At 39.8% G+C, this 23566-nt stretch overlaps 1 protein-coding gene across 4 annotated transcripts in view; it reads left to right on the forward strand.

Moving 5' to 3' along the window:
- The window catches only part of HCFC1 (host cell factor C1), a 3865385-nt gene that overhangs the window by 463921 nt on the left and 3377898 nt on the right, over nucleotides 1–23566 (forward strand). For 2 of the 4 annotated variants that reach the window (XM_044080172.1, XM_044080173.1), the window contains exon 1: nucleotides 18087–19256. The exons of 1 other annotated variant lie outside the window; for it this stretch is intronic. In XM_044080172.1, coding sequence (XP_043936107.1) covers nucleotides 19058–19256 — 199 coding nt within the window. In that variant the 5' untranslated portion in view covers nucleotides 18087–19057. Of the gene's footprint in view, nucleotides 1–18086; nucleotides 19257–19644; nucleotides 19766–23566 lie in introns of those variants that run through there. One more of the 4 variants, XM_044080174.1, reaches the window with a different exon arrangement.

The raw sequence follows: 23566 nt of genomic DNA on the forward strand, positions 1-23566 counted from the left end.
TTGTCAAAAGTTAGGCATTTCAATAAATTGCGAAAAGTCTGTTTTGTCGCCTTGTCGTACTATTACTTTCATAGGCGCAAATCTAGACACAGTAGACATGTCTGCAAGACTAACACATCAAAGAATAACAGACATTCACAAACTGGTCTCACTCCTTTTCAACAACAACAAAATCAAAGCCAGGTTGGTACTGAAAGTGTTGGGAATTATGGCGGCTGCCATACCTCTGCTTCCATTAGCCAGATTCCACATGCGGATCCTTCAATGGATGCTCTTTACACAATGGTCATACCAGCAACTTCCAATGTCCCACACCATTGTGATCACGCAGGCGTGCAGAAATCATCTCATGTGGTGGATGTCTTCCCCTCAGCTCTTGTTGGGAAGACCCTTTGTTCCACCCCCCCGGGTTGCTACTCTGACAACGGATGCCTCCCTGATCGGGTGGGGGGGGCATTATCAGGGCAGGACGGTCCAGGGCACATGGCAACCAAACGAATGCCACTTGCACATAAATGTTCTGGAGATGAGACCAGTGCTTTTAGCGTTGCAAGCCCTTCAAGACTCTCTTCCCTTGGGAAGGATTGTTATCCAGACAGACTATATGTCTGTAGTGTGGTACATCAACAAACGAGGCGGAACCAGGTCATACCCCCTGTGTCGAGAAGCACTCAGATTGTGGCAATGGGCGATTTCTTCTCAGCGGTTTCTGATAGCAACGCACATCCCCGGGAAGTCCAATCAAATTGCGGACAAGTTGAGCAGAGCTATCCTCATGCCTCACGAGTGGTCTCTGAAAGACTCTGTAGTGAGAGAAATTTTCCTCAAGTGGGGTCAGCCTTGCTGCGATCTTTTTGCTACTCCCCAAAACAGCAAGTGCAGAGAATATTTCACTCTGTTCCCTTTACCAGGCCAACCCAGCAGAGACGCTCTAGTCCAAGTTTGGCCCCGGGGACTTCTTTATGCATTTCCTCCCTTCCCACTAATCTCTCAAGTGATACAGAAAGCTATCGCTCAGAAGGCCTCATTGATCCTCATTGCTCCTTACTGCCCTCGACAGGTGTGGTTCCCCTTTCTACATCATTTTCTATTGGAGCGACCGTGGCATCTGGACCTAGTTCCAGATCTTTTGATCCATCAGTCAGGTCAGGTACATCGCTCCCTCCCCTCTCTGAACCTCACTGCTTGGTTCCTCCAGTTCCAACCTTAGCCAGGCTTCCTCAATTATCTCACTCTGTTCGAGATATTTTGATAGCTTCCCATAAATCTTCCACTCGGAAGATTTATTTGAGTAAGTGGAAACGCTTCACTTATTGGGCTCAAGGAAGGGACATAGATCCTTTCACTGCTTCCATCCAAATAGTCCTTGATTTTCTAGCTGAACTCTTCCATGCAGGTTCATCTCCCTCTACTCTTAAAGTTCAATTGGCAGCTATTTCTAACTTTCATGTGGGTATTTCTGAATCTGCCTTAATGTCCCACAAGCTTTGTAAAGCATTTTTGAAAGGAGTTTTTCTTCTCCGACCTCCTATAAGAAATCCTCCTTCTCCTTGGGACCTAAATTTAGTTCTGGCTTCTTTGATTCTTCCACCTTTCGAACCTGCAGTCTCCTGTTCCTTAAAATTGCTATCATGGAAGACTCTCTTTCTGGTAGCTATTACTTCAGCTAGAAGAGTTTCAGAACTTCAAGCACTCAGCTGTCGACCTCCTTATCTATTATTTCATAAGGACAGGGTATCCTTCGAACGAACCCGTCCTTTTTGCCTAAGGTAGTCTCGACGTCAAATCTAAATCAAAGCATTGACCTCCCTGTCTTTTTCCAGAATATTCCAATAGATCTGAACAAAAATTACACTGCCTGGATGTTCATCGTCAATTGAGGTACTATTTAGATAGAACAAAACAATTCAGAAAATCTGACCAACTGTTTGTCTCCTATGCGGAAGGCAGAAAGGGACTTTCAGTTTCAAAAGTATCATTATCCAGATGGCTTACATCTTTGATTTCCCTTGTGTATGAAATTAGACACCAAATGCTGCCTAATAAACCTAAGGCCCATTCCACCAGAGCTTTGGCTACTTCTTTAGCCTTCCAAGACAGACTGCCTATTGACACCATTTGTGCAGCGGCTACTTGGGCTACTCCTCACACTTTCATTTCTCATAAGTTGGATTTAGCTTCTAGGCATAGAGCTAACTTTGGTTCCACTGTTCTCAGGAGTCTGTTCCGTTAGGCCACCCGGGACAAGGTGCTAGGGACGCGGTCCCATCCAGCAAGATGAAGGCGAGATAGACAACTTAACATATAGAAGTTATGTTCTTACCATAACGTTCCATGTTAGTTGTCTTCTTCTCGCCTTCTTGCCCCACCCTCCTTCCCCCTGGCCTGGACAGACCTAGAGGAGTTGTGATTGTGACCTCTCTTTCTACCACCTCTTTACTTAGGCATATGCTGTTTGCATATTCCCTGAATCAGGATGTAGGTCACCCTTCTTCTCCCTGTTGTCAGAGGTGGACTCTGTTTTTAGTTTTTCTGTTATATACTGTTTCTATTATAAGCTGGGGTTAGCTTACAAACGAGATCTGAGGTAACTCTCGCCTAGCATTGTGGGATATAAGGGGAGCCTCGAGCCGGTGGAACCAACTCTCGAGCTTTTAGAGTGGCAGTCGGGCCGAGGTCGGCTCCGAACCCATCCAGCAAGAAGAAGGCGAGAAGAAGACAACTAACATGGAACGTTATGGTAAGAACATAACTTCTGTTTTTCAGTCAATAAACACTCTCCATAGTAATTCTACCATACTGACGTTTGCTGATTCAAGTGAAATAAACTTATCTAAGGCAAAATACAATAACATCCCACTACAGCAACATGAACATCACAAGCGTAAAAAATGTTTTTGTAAAAGGTACCTTGGGTCATACCTGCATAGTTTACTTTGTGCACCACCTTATGCAGTGCATAAAGTGCTAAATAGGATTGTTACTCCACAGGTGAATGTCTTCAGTCTCCTCTTTACTTAAAACTACACCTCATAATTTTTTTTCCACGTGCTGATATTGGTGAGGATTACTTGTGATCTTTAACCTCAATGACATCAACTCTGGGAGAATGTCAAATGTGTCCATAGATTTTAATGGACGTATACTGGGCATGCACAGAGAAGTGTCTGTGGATGTATCCCTAAGGTAACTGCAGAGAAAAGCACATGTGTTTGGGCCATGGTTTTAATAAAACGTTTATAAAGCTTTTAAAAAAGGTTAGTTTGCTTTTGCTTTTTCGTAATTTGTATTGCTTCATTGTCTTACTGTTTTATATATTGTAGTGTATTTTCTTTAGGTTTACAATTGTTATTGCGAAAGGCAAAACATTTGCTGTTCACAATAATGAAAATAAACACCAAAACCAAACTCTCCACTCCTACATAATGTCGACCCAAATGATGACACATCTGAGTCGACATGGTCACTGAAAACATCAAGTGATAGCCGTATGGGAGCTGATGTAAATCAAACTCCTAAAAGACAAATCACGTTTTTGCAGAGGGGCAAGCCCCCTTGCTCCCCCTGCTACTAATATATTCCAACTCCTCGATCGTACTACAGTGGGGATATGGATGAATTTCCACTCCCCACTGTACCGCGATCTCCGTACATATAGTCAAACACACACTTATGCAAATGCACTACTGCATTCGCATAAGTGTCTTCAACTATCCCATACACTTTTCATTTTGTGCACGACATTCTGATTTTTGGCAGCATATGTGCTGACAGAATGTCATTCGCACAAATTATAGCAAGCCTTTTCTTTACACTGTTGTTGTATTGTGCTTTCAATTGCATATTTAAACTAGAAAAGAGACCACAGCTGTGCCTCTTGTAAGTCGCACAATAATTATTAGAACAGGCTAATTAATTGTGAGCTTGAGGATGGAGCTAGGAACTAAACCTTCTATTTAATGGGTAAAGTAAAACATTTCAAGGCTTTACAGGAAAAGCTCACTTAGACTCTGCCATAGATGAGTGAGTGAAAGGTTAGTTTGTTTTTGCTTTCTTGTAATTTATACTGCTTCATTGCCTTCTTCTTTCGTGTATATTGTGGTGCATTTCCTTTACACTGTGTTTTACTTGTATTCTGCTTTTCAATTGCATATTTAACTTAGGAAAATCCCTCCCCCTCTGGTGCTGTATTTTTAAACTCAACTGTCTTTGTAGTTGACTGCCCCTTATGTTAATTTCAGCACATATTTCCGTCTCTTTCATTGGCTATTGTCAATAAGTACAAAATGATCATTTTGTGAAATTACACCCCTTCAGCTATTTAAATGTATTGGCCATCCCACTGTATTCCATAGAGTCATAATACTATTTGCCCACCTCCTTCCAATCTATCACGCTGTTTTAAAATTGGTGGTCCTCCCCTTAGATTGTTAACAATTGAGTTACCCCTTTCATATCTAACTGCTTAGTACAAACTGCAGTTCTTAAGATATTAACTCATTTTTTCATCTTACCTTTAAAATCTGCAACATGTAGTCCAAGACCACCAATTATTGGAAAGTCCACATCCTGCCTCTCAGTAGTAATCTGGGGATTAGTGCTTCTGTTTTGCTCCTGGTAAGAGGAGTTTAGAGACATTATTTCCTGGAGACTGCTAATCATCAGAAAGCCTGATAACTGCTTCTTAGGTGCCAACGTGGAATTTGTGCTTATATTTTGCTCCTGGTGAAAGAAGGAGCAGAGGGCATTGATTCCCGACTGTCTCTCTGACTGGGCTGTGAGAGTCTGTGTGGGGCCTCCCTGATTGGTCTGGTTGTTGTAGAAGGCATCTACCAAGAAAAGGGGAAGTCATTGACCCTGTTAGCTATCATATTGACAACATACCCTTAAGAGATAACTCTGTGGTCAGAGACTTGGGGACACGGACAATAATCTAGCCTTTGAACATCATGTGTCAACAGTAGTGAAGAAAGCATTCCATGTTGTGCAACATATAAACAAAAGTATGGCATCTAGGTCAAAGGAAGTCATTATTCCACTGTATTTGGCATTCATCAGGCCTGTCATTCAGTACAATGCCCCCTTTGTTATGTACCTAGCCAGGCATATCCAACAATTGGAATGTCCACAGAAGTTCCTCACGAAAAGAAAATGGGGCATAACTAGCATGTCCTGTACAGACTATCTCAAGGCCCTATCCTTATATTCTGTCTCCTACAGGCTGCTGAGGGAAGATCTGTGCCTGACATACAATGCATTATCGGATCCCACTCTGGACCTCCTGCATATCCATAAAACAAACCACCAGAATTACCTGTTCTAAAGACTTAAACCTTGCCTGTGTTATAAATAGGACCTGCTGGAGAGACAGGTGTGTATCCCAGAGACTACCCCTTCTCTGGAACAAGCTCCCCATTCATGTGAAGCAGAGCTCCTCCCTAACTCAATTCAAGTCTAAGTTGGACAACTGAATGGGGAACAGGAAATTCATCCCTGGTTTTGCATCTGTCTCTAATGGCCATACGTGGCTTGTAAATGGTTCATCTCCCAGGCCTCTGCTTGTAAATGTTTCATCTCCCAACCCCCTGCTTATACTTATCAAAGGTACCAGAACCTGGCAGAGATTTGAGATGCATAGCTAGGCTTAGAAATTCCCTTGTGGTCATTCATCTAGTAAACCTGTATGAAACTAAGAACAAGCCTACAGGCCCCTGCATCATCTGGGACAAGATTGCTCATCACCAAAGTACCTGTGGCCTGCTTCTCATCTTGAGATTGGTGCTACTGTTTTGTTCCTGGTGAGAGAAAAAGCAAAGGAGTATTATGTCCCAGCAATGTAAAGCTGTGGTGAGATCAGCACTAGTAGCAGCCAGGCAGTAGCCAATCAAGGGAATCCCCTCTTTGTCATTCTTGACAATGTTAATTCTTTCTTTTTGGTAAGTACTGTTTGATTAGCTGCTGTCTAACCTAACTTCAGAATATTTCCATAAATACTTCATCTGTAAGTCAAGATCTAATTATTATATTCCACCTCAAGTGTTTGGCAGTGCTGTGTACAGACACAGACACCTTGAGTTGACATTTCTCCTGTAAAAGCACCCTTGAAATTTTAACAATACCTAGTTGCATACAGGGCAACTAGTTTGCAGTGAAAAGCACTGCCCCCAGAGTTGCAAACCAGATAATCATGACATTACTTTATATTGTCACCACAATTGTCTAATCAATAAGAAAGGCCTGTTGCCATGGATATGAACTTTCCCGCAATCCCTATTACTAGCTTGGTGGATATGGGCATCTTGAAGCAATGCATAAATTGCCTCATGTTTACTGACAACCAGCAAACAATCTGATAAGGTATGTGAAGGATGTATTTATACAATGTCACTGGAGGCAAATCTCACATAAAAGCACTCTTAATGTCAATCTGTTTGTCAGTAGAATACATTATTGCACCCATCACACTCTGTTTAAAGAAGACACATAGACCCACATATGCTGAGGCACTTAAATGCAACCTTCCTAAACCCGCAAACCTCCTAGACAAAGTACACTAACAAAAACCCTCAGCAGCCCCGAGTGCAGTCTTTCAAAACAAACCCACATCAGTATGTACAGCCATATCTTATGAGCCTCTACTGCTAAGCCCATAAGGCAAGCCATCACACAATTCAACATTTGACTCATTGCAGACTCCACTGTGAGACATACTGATGTACTTTGCTCGGTTGCTTATCAGGGACCAGGATCCTCCACATTACACGGACACTCAGGTCACAAGTACCTGTATAGCTCAGTTGCAGTCCATGTGGATGTAAATGACCCAAGATATATCTCCCTAGACTATATGAAGAAAGACATCATGAAGTAGTTGGAATACATGTTCCAGGCCAGTGTGAACCTTGCAATGAGTAGCATTTTACCTTCTCCAAGGATGACGTCACAATACAAACAGAAGATGACTGACTTTAATAACTGTCTTAGTTTCTGATGTCATTCTAGGAAGATGAAATATTTGTCAGCATGGAAAGAGCTGGTTAACAAATTATGCTGGTTGCCAGAGATGGTCTGCATCTCTCCCCTCTAGGCTTTTCAGTATTAGCTAAAACACTGTCCCCCACGTAGTGCCTTTTTAGGCAAAGCCAAACTGAAAGTACTTCCAACAAAGCAAATCAAAACTGAGACAATTTAAAGGTGCTACTGCTCAATGCAAGGAGTGTAAATAAGAAACTTCATTCCCTACAAGTTCTCCTCACCCCAGAGAATGTTGATATCTGTGCAATCACTTAGACATATTTTAAAGCCATGGAAAGCACATCAGCAGTGCAAGGCTGTAATGCCTTTCACACATTTAGACCAGCTACTAGACAGAGACTAAATGTAGAGGTGCCTCAATTTACATCAAAAATAAATATACCTCAAGGATGATGCACTTAAGCTTTTCTATGTTTAAAATTCCCATAGACAAAATTCCATACCACTTCCTTGCAAGCTATAGGTCCCCGTCTATCACCTGGGAAACTCGTAACAGGTATTTAAGCTTCTTGGAAACACTCATTGTCCAACCCAATACCATATTTATGGGCAACTTCTATTACCCCACTATTAACAGGGAATCATATAGAACACTAAACATGGAGGCACAGAGATCCTGGATTTTGTAAACACAAACTACCTGAAACAAATTGTCGATATGCTGATGAGGTGCGCAAACATACTGGATCCTTACCACTAATATGGAAGAGTGCTGCATACCCCCTAGTGTAATATCTTCTCTGGTAAGTTCAGACTAAAAAATGGTATCCTTTGAAGTAGAAATAAAACCCAGAACCCCAGCTAACCATGGAATGTTCAGGAACTACTCTAAGGCTAACTTCCTACTATTAACTGATAACCTGGCAAAATTTCAAGCCCCCATAAACCTTGAGAACACTGCTGCTTATGCGGAACTGCTGACAGAAACCCTATACAAGCATGTTAATAGCTGCATAGAGACTGCGGTATCCACCAGGAAGAAGTACAGAACTAACAAAAAAAAAAAAAAACTACTCTGGTGGAATCGTATCAGTGGGTTGTATAACAGAAGGAAGATAATCATGGCAAAAATTAGGAGGTGTAGGACCTAGCAGGATAAAACCACTCTCATCAAACTACTCAAGTGGACAAATAAAGTCACCCAAAACTAAATTTGACCTCCCAGGCCAAGGACAACCACAAGGCATTCTTTAGCCATGTCTGAAACTTCAAAGGCAATACACAATTGTGTGTAGAGCTTATTGTTAGGAGCCCCCTATACTGAACCAGAAGATATAGCAAACCTACTGGCAGACAAATTCACCTCTAACTTTGCCCCTCAACCTCCCCTAAGGAAATACTGTCGAATATAGCTCCCCCTACTATCACAATGGAACAGGTCCTCAGTACTCGTATCTAAGACCAAGAACACTGCCTCAGTGAGCCCAGACAATATCCCAGAATGCCTTTCTGAATAGCATGAAACAACTTATCAGGCCCTGTGGCATTGCTATTTAACTGTAGCCTCCAAACAGGCTTTGTGCCTCATGAATGGAGAGTAGCAACAGTCATCTCTCTGCTGCACAAAGGTGGGCCCACCACCTACAGACGCTGGAAACTACAGATCCATAAGTCTTACTAGTCTCGTATGCAAAGCCATGGAAAGAATAATTGTGGAAATGGTTGATAATGACATAGGAAACCTCCAAACACTGAACCCAACCAGATTTGGTCTCAAGTGCAGGTCATGCTTACTCAGCCTGGTGGACTTCTATTATAAGGTCAACAAAGCAATAGATGAGTACAAAGCGGTTCACACTGCCTGCCCTGACCTGGCCAAGGCATTTGACACAATACCCCACTGAGGCATTGTTGTCACTCAATGGATAGCCATCTGGCTCACAGACAGGACCCAGGAAGTTAGACTTGTGGAGTCCACCTCTACAAAGAGGCTACTCACAAGTGGAGACCCTCATAGATTGGTCCTGGGACCGCTCCTTTTTGGCTTTTACTTCACTGAAATCAAGGTCAATATCAAGGGCCTCTGGCTGACCAAATTTGCAGATTGCAAATTAAGAGCAGACATAGAAACCACCACCAACATTAATATTCTCCAGGATGGGCTGACATAGGAAATTTGCCAGAGTCCTGAACTAAAACTAAATGCCAAGAAATGCATAATAGTATCCTTTAGAAAGTCAATCAGTCATGGTAATTATCATATTGGCAACACACCACTAGGAATTAACCCAATAGTTAGGGACTTGGGGACACGTACAGTAATCTAGCCTTCGACCATCACATGTCTACAGTAGTGAGGAAATCATTGTATATTGTGCAATGTATAAACAAAGGTACGGCATCTAGGCCCAAAGAGGTCATTGTTCCATTCTATTCAACATTCATCAGATCTATTGAGTACAGTGCCCCTTTTCTTTTTTTACCTAATCAGGCACATCCAACATTTGGAATGTCCACAGAAGGCCCTCACTAAAAGAATACAGTGGGGTAAGTAACATGTTCTATGCAGACTGCCTCAAAGCCTTATGCCTGTATTCTGTCTCCTACAAGCTGTTGAGGGAATGTCTATGCCTGACATGCAATGCATTGTCATACCCCACTCTGATGGACCTCCTGCATATCCATAAAACAAACAGCACCAGAATTACCCATTCTAAAGACATAAGCGCCTGTGATACAAATAGGGCCTGCTGGACAGACCGGTATTTATCCGAGAAACTACCCCTTCTCTGGAACAGACTCCCCATCCATGTGAAGCAGAGTCCTTCCCTAACCCAATTCAAGTGTAACTTGAACAGGGAACACAGAATTCATCCCTGGTTTTGCACCGGTGTATCTAATGGTCACAGGTGGCCTGTAAATGCTTCATCTCCCAGGCCTCTGCTTATAAATGTTTTATCTCCCAAGGCCTTGTTTATACTTAAGGATACCAGAACTTGGCAGAGATTTGAGATGCATAACTAGGCTTAATCCCAAACCCCTCTATCTGCTTCATTTCCAGTGCACTCTCAATTCTTCTAGTCAACATCTGTGCTTTTTTCTCAATCATTTTCTGTTGAAACACTGGGAAAGGTTTCACTGGCACAGTATCTCTATGGTCTTTACCAGAACAAGAAGAAGCCAGAACTCCTTCTGTTTCACAGCTCACTTTTTGTTGGACAAACTTTTGTATTTCTTCCTTGGCAAGTACTTCATCAGAAATGTTTGTTTCTCCAGCGAAAAATATTTTGAGGATAGCTGGGTACAGTAGTTTGAATCTCACGCCTGCTTCTTGGCATGCCCTATATAATGGAATAAATGTATTCCTCTTCTGCCTGGTGTGCAATGAGTAGTTCTCCATAAACATTCTGCTGTATCCCACTTTTAGTACTTTGTCCTTCTGCCACAGTTTTGTCAGAATCAACTCCTCCTGCTGGTAAGATTGCATTTTTACTATTGAAAGGTCTAGGTTGTTCTGTCATAGCCAGGTTTGGAGCATACAGACAATGTGCCCTTTCAATTAACAATTCTTGTTGTGGAATAACATTCCAGTTGCTTATTTCTACTTTCATAAAATTAATACAATCCATTCCTTACAATTTCTCTGGTACAACAGAAAATCTAAGATTTTCCCTACGCTGTCTGTCCTCTAATTCTATTTTTTTTAAACATCTCTTCTTGTGTAGTCTCATATTCAGCCAGCCTATTCTTCATTTCAACCTCTGAGTTTTATAGTTCTGTCACCTTATCTGAGTATCTGTTAAAAGCTTCTTCTGTTTTTCCAGCTTTTTATTGTTTGTTTGGAATATTCCATCGGTGTTTTGTTTATTTTAACCAGGTCTTTGTGCAGCTGTTTTATACTTTCCTCTGGGTTACTGAACGTCATGTCTGAAACTTGCACTGCTTCTTTCTGAACAACTGCAGTAATTTTCCTAGTCTGTTTTTTTCCCTCAACTTTTGTAGCTGATTATCATCTAAGTTCTTTATATTTCTTTTTTCCTGGCATCTATGCAGTGCACTTTTTAGTCAGTAACTGAAATTTACCCAGAAATCTAGGTCCATTAGCTTTCTCTGCTATATTTCTGTTTTCAAACTGAGAGGCAGAATGAAGCTATTACTCAATGCGCAGCCATTTTGGAAGTCTGGTGAGTTAAGTGCCTTGATGTGTACAGGTTCATAGGTGTGTACTAGTTTAACAACCACAAGGACCTCTGATAGAGATGAACAGGAATAGAACAAAATAATCTGGAAATATTGGGCTTTCTTGGCCTTTGTTAAACTTGTAGGGGACTCTGCCCTACTTCATGTCATTAACATTTGGAGACTAAAATCAGTAACCTGGAAACTGACAAATGTGGAATTACAAAGCAGTAGTTATATTTGTGAAACGGGACAGAACAAGAACATCTAGAAATGTTGGACTTTGTTTAACTTATAGGGGACTTTTAAGCCTATGCCCTACTTCATGTTAATGTTTGAAAAAATACTCAGGAGAGGGGAAGAGGAGGGAGAAAGTTAAGTAATACATTTTTTTTCTTAATGCTATTACTTAAGTGGTACATGATTTTCTTTGCATGCTATAACATATTTTTTTCAGTTATTTTTAAGTGTAATGAGGATATTAATGTAGATAGGTGTTTCTAACTTTCTCATTGTTTAAAGAAATGTAGGCACTGCAGTGTAAAAAAGGGAGCTGGTTAAAAGAGCATGACGAAAGAAAAAATAGTGTGCTTTTTCTCATTCTTGCATAGGGAAATGACCGTGTTAGCTTTATATAGTAACAAGTTTTGACAGAAAGCAAGTGAATGAAAAAGAATATTGAATATTATAAAATCTTTCTTTGCAGTAAACGGTCCTGTGTCTGGTTCTCATGTCACTAGCAGACAATCTGATAAAGAGAAATGGCTTGGAGAAAATGTTTTTTTTTAAAGCATTCAAGTGTTTCCAAGCTGGGAGAGCTGTAAAGATAAAGCAAAACCAGACAGCACTTAATAGAATCACATGTTCTACCATGGATAAGCTGTCTTTCTGTTTAGCTGGAATCTGTATGTGTGGCTGTCAGTTTGGAACATACGTTTCTATTAAGGGGTAAAACTTCAATATTTGAAGATGTACATGTTTTTATGTGTTACTATTTAGTAGGTTTGGGGGTAGTGTGTGTGTGCTCGTATATTTTTATTTGAGGGTTTTCAGTAAAACAAAAATTTCTCCAAGATGTGACATAGGCTGAAATGGAGATGACAAGAAACAGCTAAGATTAACCAGCCAAACAGTGCATGGATGTAACTCAAAAGCTGGAACTAGACACATAGAAAAGCTGTTGGACATAAAAAGTGGGAATAATAATCCCTCAAAATATTATTTCTATAATGTCTTTAAATGTTAATGGTCTTGCATATAAATCCAAAAAAGAGTAGTGAACTATATTTAAAAATGTAGAGTGCAAATAGCAATGCTACAGGAGACGCACTTGGAAAGAACTGAACATGTGAATTTGATAAAGAAAGGTTTTTTCAGGGTGGTCATTCAGCAGAATACACTGGGCAAAGGAAGAGAGGAGTAATTATATTACTTGCAAGAGGAGCTCCAGTAGTGATAGAAGAGGAGAAAAAAAGACCATAATGGTTGATTTGTAGTAGTAAGGGGCTACTGGCAAGGGAGCAGGATTACATTGGCTTGTATTTATATTTCACCAAAAACTGCTATAGTAGAGCTAAAGAAATGTCTGGGTGAAATAACCAGCTTTCACCAAGGAATATTACTTGTAGGTGGGTATTGGAGTTTGAGTTGCAAGAGTGAAGATGTGTTTGGGGGGGGGGGCAGAAAGGGAAATGTAACAAAGGAGGGTAGATTTTTAAAGAAATTTATGAAAATATTTGGCATGGAAGATGTGAATTCAGAGTAAATTTACATATTCCACAAAAATACAAAAACTGGCTAAGCTAGACAGAATTTATATTTCATAGGAGCATGTGCATTTATTTGAAGGTCTTGATATGCACCCAATAACTGTTACAGATCATGCGCCAATAATAACTAAAATAAAAACACAGGGTAATTTAAATATAAATGAGACACTGGTGCTTTCCCACCTATCTGTTGAAAAGTGATGGATTTAAAAACTGGGTAGTACAAATTATTTAGGAGCTAGAGAAGACAAACTTCCTCTGAAAATAAAGCTAGGGAGTGGAATAAAATTAAAATGGAATTTAAAACTAGGGTGGAAATGAAAGGGAGATGCAGTAAATAAGTAACAAGAATGATTTACGGGGCCTAATAAAGTACTGCAGAATAGGGTGGATCTCATAGAACAAAAAGAGGAGTAACTACATAATGCTAAACGGAAAATAATGGACTACCTTGACAATACGCATGAGTTTAGAAAGATTGCTGTTAAGAACTGTTTTTAAGATAACTCTAGAGCATAAAAACTTTTAGCACAATGACTCAGACAATAGAAAGTAGAAAGGGCTGTTACCAAGCTTAGGGAGCTTATTACAAGGAAGATAACTAGGGATCCTGTAGAAGCATTAGAAATATTTGGGAAATTCTATAAAAGTCTGTATAAAGTAGAGAAATATGGAAATGAAGAAAAGTAACAAATGAAAATGTTTATGGAAGAATTAAATATGCCAAGGTTAGAAGGAGAGGAGGCTCAATTACTAACAGTTAATATAGGAGGAGATGAGATAAAAATAGTGATGTATAACCAATCTACAGAAAAGTCTCCAGGATTATATGGTATTCCTGTGGAAGTTTGGAAGCTGGGAAGGAAAAAAACTGATGAAGATCTGGAAGGTTTTTTTTTAACAGTATTTTAAGAGGAGGAGAAGTACCAACATCCTGGAAGAAAGCGGTAGTAGTTGTACTACCTAAAGAGGGTAAAGCTTAATCAGATCCAGCTTCATACAGGCCCATTTAAATTCTAAATCATGATTTTAATAGTGTTTGTCTAAAAGAATGGGAAAAGTGATGCCAGAATTGACAGATATGGATCAGTGTGGTTTTGTGGAGGGGAAGTAAACATTTGATGATATGAACAGACCAATGGTGATCCATAGGGAAGCAGAATGTAAGAAAATACCACTGTTGGTAGTGAGTCTTGATGCAGAGAAAGGATTTGACAGAGTAAGCTGGGATTTTATGAGCAAAGCAATGGAAGCATTTGCATTCCCTGATAAAATTATAAGGTTGATAATGAGGATACATGAAGGACTGGAGGGGAAAATTAAAGTGGGTGGGGGTTCTCTCTGATAATCTCTGCTTGAGCAGAGGAACCGGGAAGGTATGTCCTCTTGCTCCTTTGTTATTTGCATTACATTTAGAACCACTAGCAAAAAAAAAGTGACTCAAAAATTGAAGGATATAATTGGTATGGTAGTCAAGAAAAGCGGGCTCAATTTGAAGATGACATTATTTTACACCTGACAACAGAAAGACGTTAGTGTTGTGGAACATATAGACCATTTCAAATTTTTTTGGAATACAAAATCAATGAAACAAAAGCAATAGCAGTAAATTATGTACCAACATACGAACTAGTTCAGCAATAGCCATACTTATGGGGACATGACAGAATCAAGTATTTAGGAGTATGGATTAAAAATTATACTGGTGTGGCAGCTAGGGATATGTGGGAAGAGACTAAACAAAAATAATACAAAAACAGAGAAAATGGAAGCTCTGTTTTATGGTTATTGATAGTAAGATACAAGCAGTTAAAATGTTTAGTCCCTTTAGTCTTATACACTGGTCAGGCATATTTTTGTCAACCAGAGGAGAAGTTGTTGATAGCAATTAATAAAGATCTAAAGGATTTTATATGAGAGAGGAAGACAGCAAGAGTTAAGTTAGATAAGCTTATTCTTCCAGTAGAACAGGGTGGATTGGGATTACCTGAGCTGAAGAGGTATTTCAGAGCAACACAGTTAAGGCACATATACAGAGCACAAGCAGGAAAATATAATTCAAAGCGGAAAGAGATGAGAATGAAATGGGAGAAGCTCAAGTACCAGGGAGAGACTGATTTTGGATGCAGACCTTTAAGGAGAACAATAGAACAATAGTAATCATACAGAATATTATATTTATAAAGTAGCATATAGTCTTAAGAACTAAGCCAACATGGGAATAGAGAAAGGAGATTCTGCAGACAGGGATGACTGTAAATAAGGGATACAGACAATAGGGCAAGAGGAGCGGGAATGTATTACAGAAAACTGTCAAAAGAACCAAGGTATTGGGAGCAAATAACTAGAGAGGGAAAGGTAGTAGAATGGGGGTAGATGGCAAGAACTTATTCGGACTGCAGACTAAAGATTGCCTTCCATGTCAAGGATTGATATCGGAGTATAGGCAAAGAGAAAGAAATGGGGGTGGTCCTACATGAAAAACCAGCACTGGTAGAGTTTTTAGTAGAATCTAGAACAGAAGTTGCCATTAAGAAAGGGATAATTAGAGCATATAAAATATTGCATGAAAACTGTGAGTCAATTAGAGGAGGTTAGGAAGAATGATTAAATAGGTAATTCACACAGAAACAATGTGGGGGGGGCTATATGTATATCTCCCTGAAAGTGCTTTGCATAGGTATTTTTATACCCCAAGCAGACTTCAAAGAATTTTCCTCGGGTGGACAGCAAATGTTGGAGGTGTGATGAGGCAGAAAGAGGTAACTGGGAATATATTTTCTGAGAGTGTAATGAGCAGGTAGACCTTAAAGATTCCCTGCTCTGTTGGTGATGCTGGGTGAGCAAGGTTGAGTGACTAGTAAAATGTTTTTGAGCTATGATACAAACTCAGAATTGCCTAGACATAGGCCTTGCTGAGCCAAATTTTGATTGCTTCCAAGAAACAAGTACTAGAAAATTGAAATCCGAGTCTAAACCAACTTTACTAGAAGTGGTGAAGATAGTAACAGAATTAAAACAACTGGAACTGGGATCTTTAGAAAAGGACAGGAGAAGATTACATAGGAAAAAATGGGAACTGTGGGATTGGTACTTGCAGAGGAGGAACGAGGTTTAAAAGAAGGCAGGATTTGAATGAGCTATGTAATGGTTGACTGATGGTGACTGCATATGTCAAAGGTGATGCAGCTACAGTTTTGTTGCATGGTTTGGAATGTGTAACGCTTGTAGCTGAGATTGTCATTATGGTTTATTGTGATTTATAAATCTAACATGGCCAATGTCATACATGATAATTTAATAAAGATGTTTCTTGTTTAAAAAAAAAAGGACTTAACTTACCAGATGCTGTGCACTCATAAAATGCAATACACCTTTAAAAGCTGCCACATGAACTCATGCTTTAACAAAACATTGAAAGTTGAAAACACAGCCATAGCCTATCTTTCAACCTGCAAACATTGAAAACAAGAAATAAATGTCCTTGAAAAGTAGGTACATCCAGGCAAAAACGTGGTCTTCTAATCAGTATAAAATTATAATACCAAACAAGTGTTTGCGGTTCCTGTAGGATTGTGGATACCAAAACACATTTGAAAATCAGTTAGTGACAAAAATGATGGAAAAATATAAGCAGATCATCAAAAGACCATAAAATCTGTAGACTTTAATGAACTATTTTGCAGAGTTGTACCACACAATATATTTTATTTTTTCTTCTGAAGCAGAGATAAAAATGCATGCTTTCTTTGTTATTGGTGCCACTAATATGGTCATGTTGTGTACTTAGAGGACTTCAAACAACAGGTGTGCTGGAAGGGATCAACTGTCCACTTCCCAGAGTGGAAATATATCCATTATAATTTACTGTTACATTGATCCACACCCAGAAGATGTTAGTACAGTTGAAGGTAATAGAAGTACCTTAACTGTAGTTCTTGGTAACTGTGATGGCAATGCTATCAGTCCACATGTTGTACATCAGTTCTAATAACTGTCTACTGGAATTTTAAACAGCTGCTGTTTATTTTTTTCTTTGTTGTGAACAAATGAAAGTAAATCACACTTCCCTGTGAGGTTAGGAATAGACTTTAGGGAAAATAGCAGGAAACTCCTAGTAACGTGAAGTGCACAGTGCCTATCACACCAAGCGGTACTCTATGGAGCACTAAGACCATTGAATGCATTAGCAGATGGGCACATTTGATGAAAACTTAGGCTGATATGGGCGTGGTTCGTAAACCAAAATGTTACATTTACTGTTAATGAAGATAAACTTATAATAATTAGATGAGATTTTAAAAAGCCAGTACCGTATTAAAATTGTCCACATTACTCGAATCAGGTGTATGAGGATGAAACATTATTTTTGAAGTCCAAGAACAGTCTACATTGAAAGGGTTTGTTTCTGCTCAAATAAAAGCTCTTTTATTAAACTTTTTTCCCCTTGCCTGGAAATTTTTAACGTACAAGATGCTTGGGTCATAATACTGCTTTAATATTTTCGTGGTGCAAGGAGGAGGCAATGGACAAGACCCCCCACCCCACCCAAAAAATAGAGCATTTCAAAGACTTCCTTTTGTGGAAGTATAAATGGAAGCAAAGGTGTATATATGTGATTAATAAAAAGTACCCCGAACTTTCTGGACAATAAAACGTTTTAAACAGGTAGTCTTTTGTTTATTTATTACGGAATAACGTTAACAGGTTCCAGGCAACTACAACTCTTTAGTTGTGCTTTCTCAGCTGTTGGTAATAGTTGGCCTTTCACTTAAAACTACAGAGATTTTAACTTGTTTAACATCCGGGAACTGTTTTTTTCGCCATTCACGACTCTGGGGAGTTGAGAGAATTTGCTGCAAAATGGCAGTATTCATTACGTTAGGAAGTAGTCCCTTATATGTTTGGTGCTAATCAATGTATTACGTAGAAATCTAAAAAAAAAATCATACAAATTAATGTAACATTTGCAGTGCCCTACCAGCTCCAACACTTAAAACTTTATCCACCGTGTTTAGTTGTTTTGACAGTGGAGTTTATAACAAGACAGCACCCTAAAAAGTTCGAAACATATATTTTAAAAACAATGTAATATATAATATTTTATTGTGTAATACACAAAACGATGTTCGTTGTAATTGGAGAATACTTTCACACTGTAATGTTGTAGAATTAGCATTTCAAAGCTCAGTCCCTCCCTCTCTACCGGTATCCCATCCACCATTGTTGTTGTCACTGTTCGGCAAGATGGCGACTCCCAGGAAGGCATGAAAATCTGCAACTGTGCTTGAACGTCAAACTGAAAACAGCTTATTCCTTACATTGTTTCTGTTTAAAGTTAGCGCTTTTGTTTTCTGTGAGTATAGTTATTAGCAGCGTTTCCACGTCTAATCCTGCAGCTGTATATTAGACTGCAAGCCCATATTTCTTTTCTGTTTGCGGCTAAGATCTGGAGTTTGACAAGATGGCGGCTCCCAGGGAGGCGTGAAGGAGGAACAACTGTAGCTAGTTGTGCTGTTACTCATTTTTCAAGCTTATTAGAAAAGTTTACCCCAGACCGGCACACAATACTGCAGCACAAGTTATTCTTGATGCTTCTAAGGAGCTGCTATTTGGAACTGATAAATTAATTGTTTTGGGGATTTCTTCAGGCGACCATCTTTCTGTTTCCACCCCCTCCCCGCGCACTGGATTGTTTTGTCGCTGCAAGATGGCGGCTCCCATATCCTCGCTATTTTTCATTTCTTGTGGAGTCTGAGGGTCCTATTTGAAGAGATTTGTTTGTTGAAGTATTGCAACTGGGACGTCTTGCATTTGGGTAACTACTGTTTCGAAAACGGGCGTTATGCATCAGTGGTAGCGTTGTCTGTGGGACTCTAGCTTGAGTTTCTGATGGCTTATATAAAATGGCGGCTCCCATGGATTGTAGGTAGAAGTTGAGGAGTGAACAATTACTGTGGCTAATTGCCGAGTTTTTAATCTAGTTGTACTTTGATTAAATTATTCTTGACAGTTTCATTGCCCGATTGCCTTAAACTGGGGCTTGTGGCGTGTTGTAGATCTCTTTGTATTTGTGCCACAGGAGGGGTTTTCCGTGTGGGTAACGGAGCAGTTCTGTTCTCCGTTATCACAGTATGGCATCCTCTCCCACTGGCACAGTTTCTGCCCAGACTTCAGTGGTATTGCAGCCACGGTGGAAGAGGGTAGTAGGTTGGTCTGGGCCAGTTCCCCGACCACGGCACGGACATAGGGCTGTCTCTATCAAGGAACTGATCGTGGTGTTTGGAGGAGGTAACGAAGGTATCGTGGATGAATTGCACGTCTACAATACAGGTAAAGACTCGTCTTGTTAATGACTTAATTGCAATGTTGCTGTACATTCTATTAAAGCATTGTATGAATAGTAAACAGTTGCCTGTTGGTGATACTTGCTTGCTATTATATTTGGTATAGCCTACAAACTGGAGTTCAAGAACAGCAGCTGATCTGTTTGAGAGTCTTTGTGTGCACCGGACAATTTGTGCAAAAGTGCGGTGGCAGTAAACGCCAATGTCTCTTCTGTCATGTTGAGAACGTATAGTTTCAGGTGTTGCCGCAGCAACCAGCGGTCGCTTTTGGTGAGGGAAATTCTGAAATGAAATGGCGGGTTCCTGGAGGCAGGTCTTCGCTTGTTGTGGGTGGGACGCCAGTGTTTGGACTTCCTTTCTTGGGTATCCGATTTGTTGACAGTTGCAGCGCATGAGGATGTTTTTGGGTGTCCAGGTACATGGTCTTGTAGTGTTGGAATAGGAAATAAACAGAATGGGTAGGGCAGTTCCAGAAACAATGCAATTTCAACAGAAGTGAGTATGATGTTACAGACCACAGTGTAAGATCAAGTAATGGTGATTATATATGCAAGAGCTAGATCATTCAGCGAGCGAGTTCTTAACCAGCCTGCCATCTTTTTTTGGGGGTTAATTGGTATATTGTTGACTGACTGACTATAGCGAGTTGCAGTGTATAAGGAGTGTGTGTAGCTCACAACTCTGCGTTATAGAGGCGACCACTTATGTTCAGGTTCTTTGGCAATGCGGTAACCTTTTATGCTGCAGTGTATTTGACAGTATGTTGGTGTAGTACGGAGACAGTGCGCCAGCAAGACCCGAACAAGAACATTCTGTTGATGCTGCTGGCCTTGACAACAGTTTTTGAGGTGTGTGCCTTAGCGTGAACTTGGCAAAGTATTTAGGCTGTTTTTAGTTTAGTAAAAGTCTGCGCAAGTGATGAGGTATGATGGGCATCGTTTAACTTCTAGTAAATTACTACATTGTTCATGTTACATATACTTGTTTGCAAATTACAAAATAGAGCAATGTACTTGTCTAATGCAGCTAATTAAAATGTTATGTACTATGTTCCAAACGGTACTACTTTTAAATCCCCCACTCCACCTTCCAGTTCTAAATTCGTGATGTTAACGAAATTGCATCTTCGTAAAGAGGTGCAGTCGATGTATAGTTCTTGTCGTGCTTATATTATTCTTTGTTTGTTATTTTTGAGCTGTGGGTGAACAACTTTTATTGTGTTTTTATGGATACTCTTTGCTGTTCTGCTGCGGTTTGTTTACTAGTAGAGTTTGAGTGGGATTAGCTAAACCCCTTATGCTTTTTCAGTGGGGTATGGCGGAAAAGCTTTTGCTGTGCTAGGTTTTACATTGCTGTTGTAGTAGAACTTGGTATATATATTGTGTTTGTGTATAAACCATAAGTTGGTCTCAAGTGTTTTTTATAGTTTCCCCTGGAGAAATTTGCAATATCCATAATTGCTTTATAAAGAGAGCTTTATATACTTTATTTACAGATATTTTTGTTTTGTCTGAGTTTGCCTGGTTTGGGTAGGCTTGTAGGTTTGTTTGTTGTTTAACAGATTCTTGTATTTTGTTGGAGCCTCCCTGGTGTGTTTCTATATGTATCTGCAGTGGGATGTTTGCTCTTTTGATTTGACATACAGCGAGGAGCTTCTCTGCCCTGTTTAGTTGCTGCATGTCAGTTGACCAACACCTGCTAGATTATTTAAGTATGGAATACTAGTATAGGGAAGGGTGGCTGATAACCAGAGGTCTTGCTAGTATATTCTCAGTACAGGTGCGTTGGTGAATGGTTTTGCTTCTTGCAGTGTTGTGGTTAAACCATCTCTGGATTCTGTTGAGGGAGACTAATAATGTTGCAGTTTTTTTTCTTTCTGTGTTGAGTTAGAAGGAAATGGAGAGAAGTGTTCCAGACAGAAAGTAGAAGTGATGCAAATTCATTGTAGTTCACTGCTGCAAGTCACAGTGGAAACATACTGAAGTGTGGATAAGTTGAGTAGTGTAGAAGTGGTCAGTGAAATTGCCTCTTATCTGGCTGCTAAGTTGGAGGGCTTGTTCAAGTAGGCAAGAGGGTTGTCTCAGTGAGACTGAGAATTGCTGAAGGGAGAGGTGTGTGTGTGTGTGTGCACATAGCATGAGACTGAGTTCTCCCTTCTGCAGTTCTATGTATGTGTATGCATAGCAGCTCTTCGATGTATTTGGTTATCTCTGCAACAATTGCTTGACTGTGTGTTACTTATAAAGTCCTTTCTGTGTTAAATGAAATGGGTAAGAATGTACCTATGGGTTAATAACTCACATTTTCTAATAGGAATCTAGAATATTTATTCCAATCCTAGAAGGATTATGCTATTTGCCTTTCTTGGGGGAAGTCCACCTCATGGTGTTTGAGAAGGTTATTTGATAGTTGAGCTTTTGTTTTAAGAGATGCATTACAGCTGAAAAAGTAGATCATGTCGTTGCTTTTGTACGGTTAGTAAATAATGTTGTAGGAGTTTGCCAGTACAGACAGTCCCCGGGTTACAGACATCTGACATAAGGATGACCCAGAGATAAGAATGGACTGCCACAATGTTGGAAATGACATGAAAATAAATAAAAAAATCTTTAAAGTTGCCCAACTCTTACCATAAAAATGATGACTTATGTTGTACTTTCCTTTTCCCGTTTTTCCCCCATTTGTGAAGCTGCTCTACATCTTGTTGGAGCAGTTACTTCTGTCTTCACGGAGAGCAAGAAGTCTGGTTAAGAGAGCTCTGTGTTGATCTTATTGGTGAAGATCTCTGTCTTGTACAGTATTGCAGCAGTTATTTTACTGTACCGTAGAATGGGTAAATGGCATTGTGGCTCACTAGGGTTTTGGTTTGACAGTAGGTCGTCTGGCAGAGGTCTGAAAGTTCAGGAAAGAGTAGAAAACATTCATGGGTGATGCCTGTAGTACAGTAATGTAAAGTGAAGCTTAAAAATAGGTATGTTTAATTTAATGTACATGTTTTTGCATGGAACGTTCTGTGCTGTAGTGTATGAACATAGTTACTGTTATTACACTGTACTTAAAGTATTGTTATTACAGTATTAAGTTTATTTTAATTTGGAAGTGTTTCTGAAGTATTTTATATGCAAACAAAAGTAAAATAAACACTAGACTGGGGCAAACATTTGACTAAGTAACATTTAATAAGAACCATATGTACTTTTTTCGACTTGCAATACAAGTTTGACTTGAATACGGACTTGAAAACTGATCTTATCCTTATACTGGGGACTGTCTGTACTGATACTGGAAAGTATATGACTGTATACCCTGGCATGTTTTGGGAGGGTGTTGCCTTTGTTGTTTTGCTTTGTGCCATTTGGTCTTTGTATGTGCAGAACATGAGCTACGTGTACATTATTGATGATCAAGTCAGATTTGGTTAAGTTAGGCCTTATAGGACTCATTCAAAGATGTCCCTGGTCGTCATCTTTGATTTTTGTAACTCCACGAACTTGATAGTAGGATACACCATGGATTTGGGCATTGCCTGTTTTGGGAATTTCAAGTTTGCATCACTGCTTTGTATGATTGTGAGTATTTTGTGGTTGTCATAAAAAGACACAGTGGAGAAAGAGAGCAGGCCCACCCCACCAGTTAGAATGGTTTAAGTGTCTTGGCCGTTGCTCACAAGTGGGGGGTGGAGGGTGGGATATTGACCAGAAGATGGGTGCATCGAGATCGGTACTGCTGCTGTTGTATTGCACTGGAACTGGCTGGAATGCGGCGATTAAAGTTCTCTGTTCACTAGCCATTCTGTTCCTGTCCTGTTTTGGTTACATGTTTCAATTACTTCTTTCCGTGATTCCATTCAAATCAGTAACAGAAGTGAAGTTCCTTTGTTGAGTTATTGGTTTGTCTTCATAAGTATGTGTCGGGTGGTGTTCCTTTTGGTTTGAGCCAGTGTTTTGGATGTTTAGTGAGGGTGTCCTGTCAGGACCTTCTTATAAAGTGTGCCAGGCAGAACTTGTGGGGGTAATTTGTTAGCCCATGTGTCACTGGACTGATTATATTCTGTATTTGCTTGGTAGTTCCTAGTGATTTCTGTTAAATAAGATTTGGGGAGATGGGCTGCTGTTGATAGAGGGGTTTGGCCTGGCTATCTTTAGCTTGCTACCAGCAGGATCCTCTCTAGACCAAGTTTGGAAAATGTCTGGGTAAAACGCAAAGATATATTTCTTTGTCTAAGATTTTTTTCCTGTGGCAGCCTAATGTTTATATTGGAAATGACTTTTCACATTTTGCATAACATTAAAATAT

This window comes from Protopterus annectens, chromosome 8.part0, assembly GCF_019279795.1.
Source record: "Protopterus annectens isolate FY-2018-M chromosome 8.part0, PAN1.0, whole genome shotgun sequence".
Taxonomy (NCBI): Eukaryota; Metazoa; Chordata; order Ceratodontiformes; family Protopteridae; genus Protopterus; species Protopterus annectens.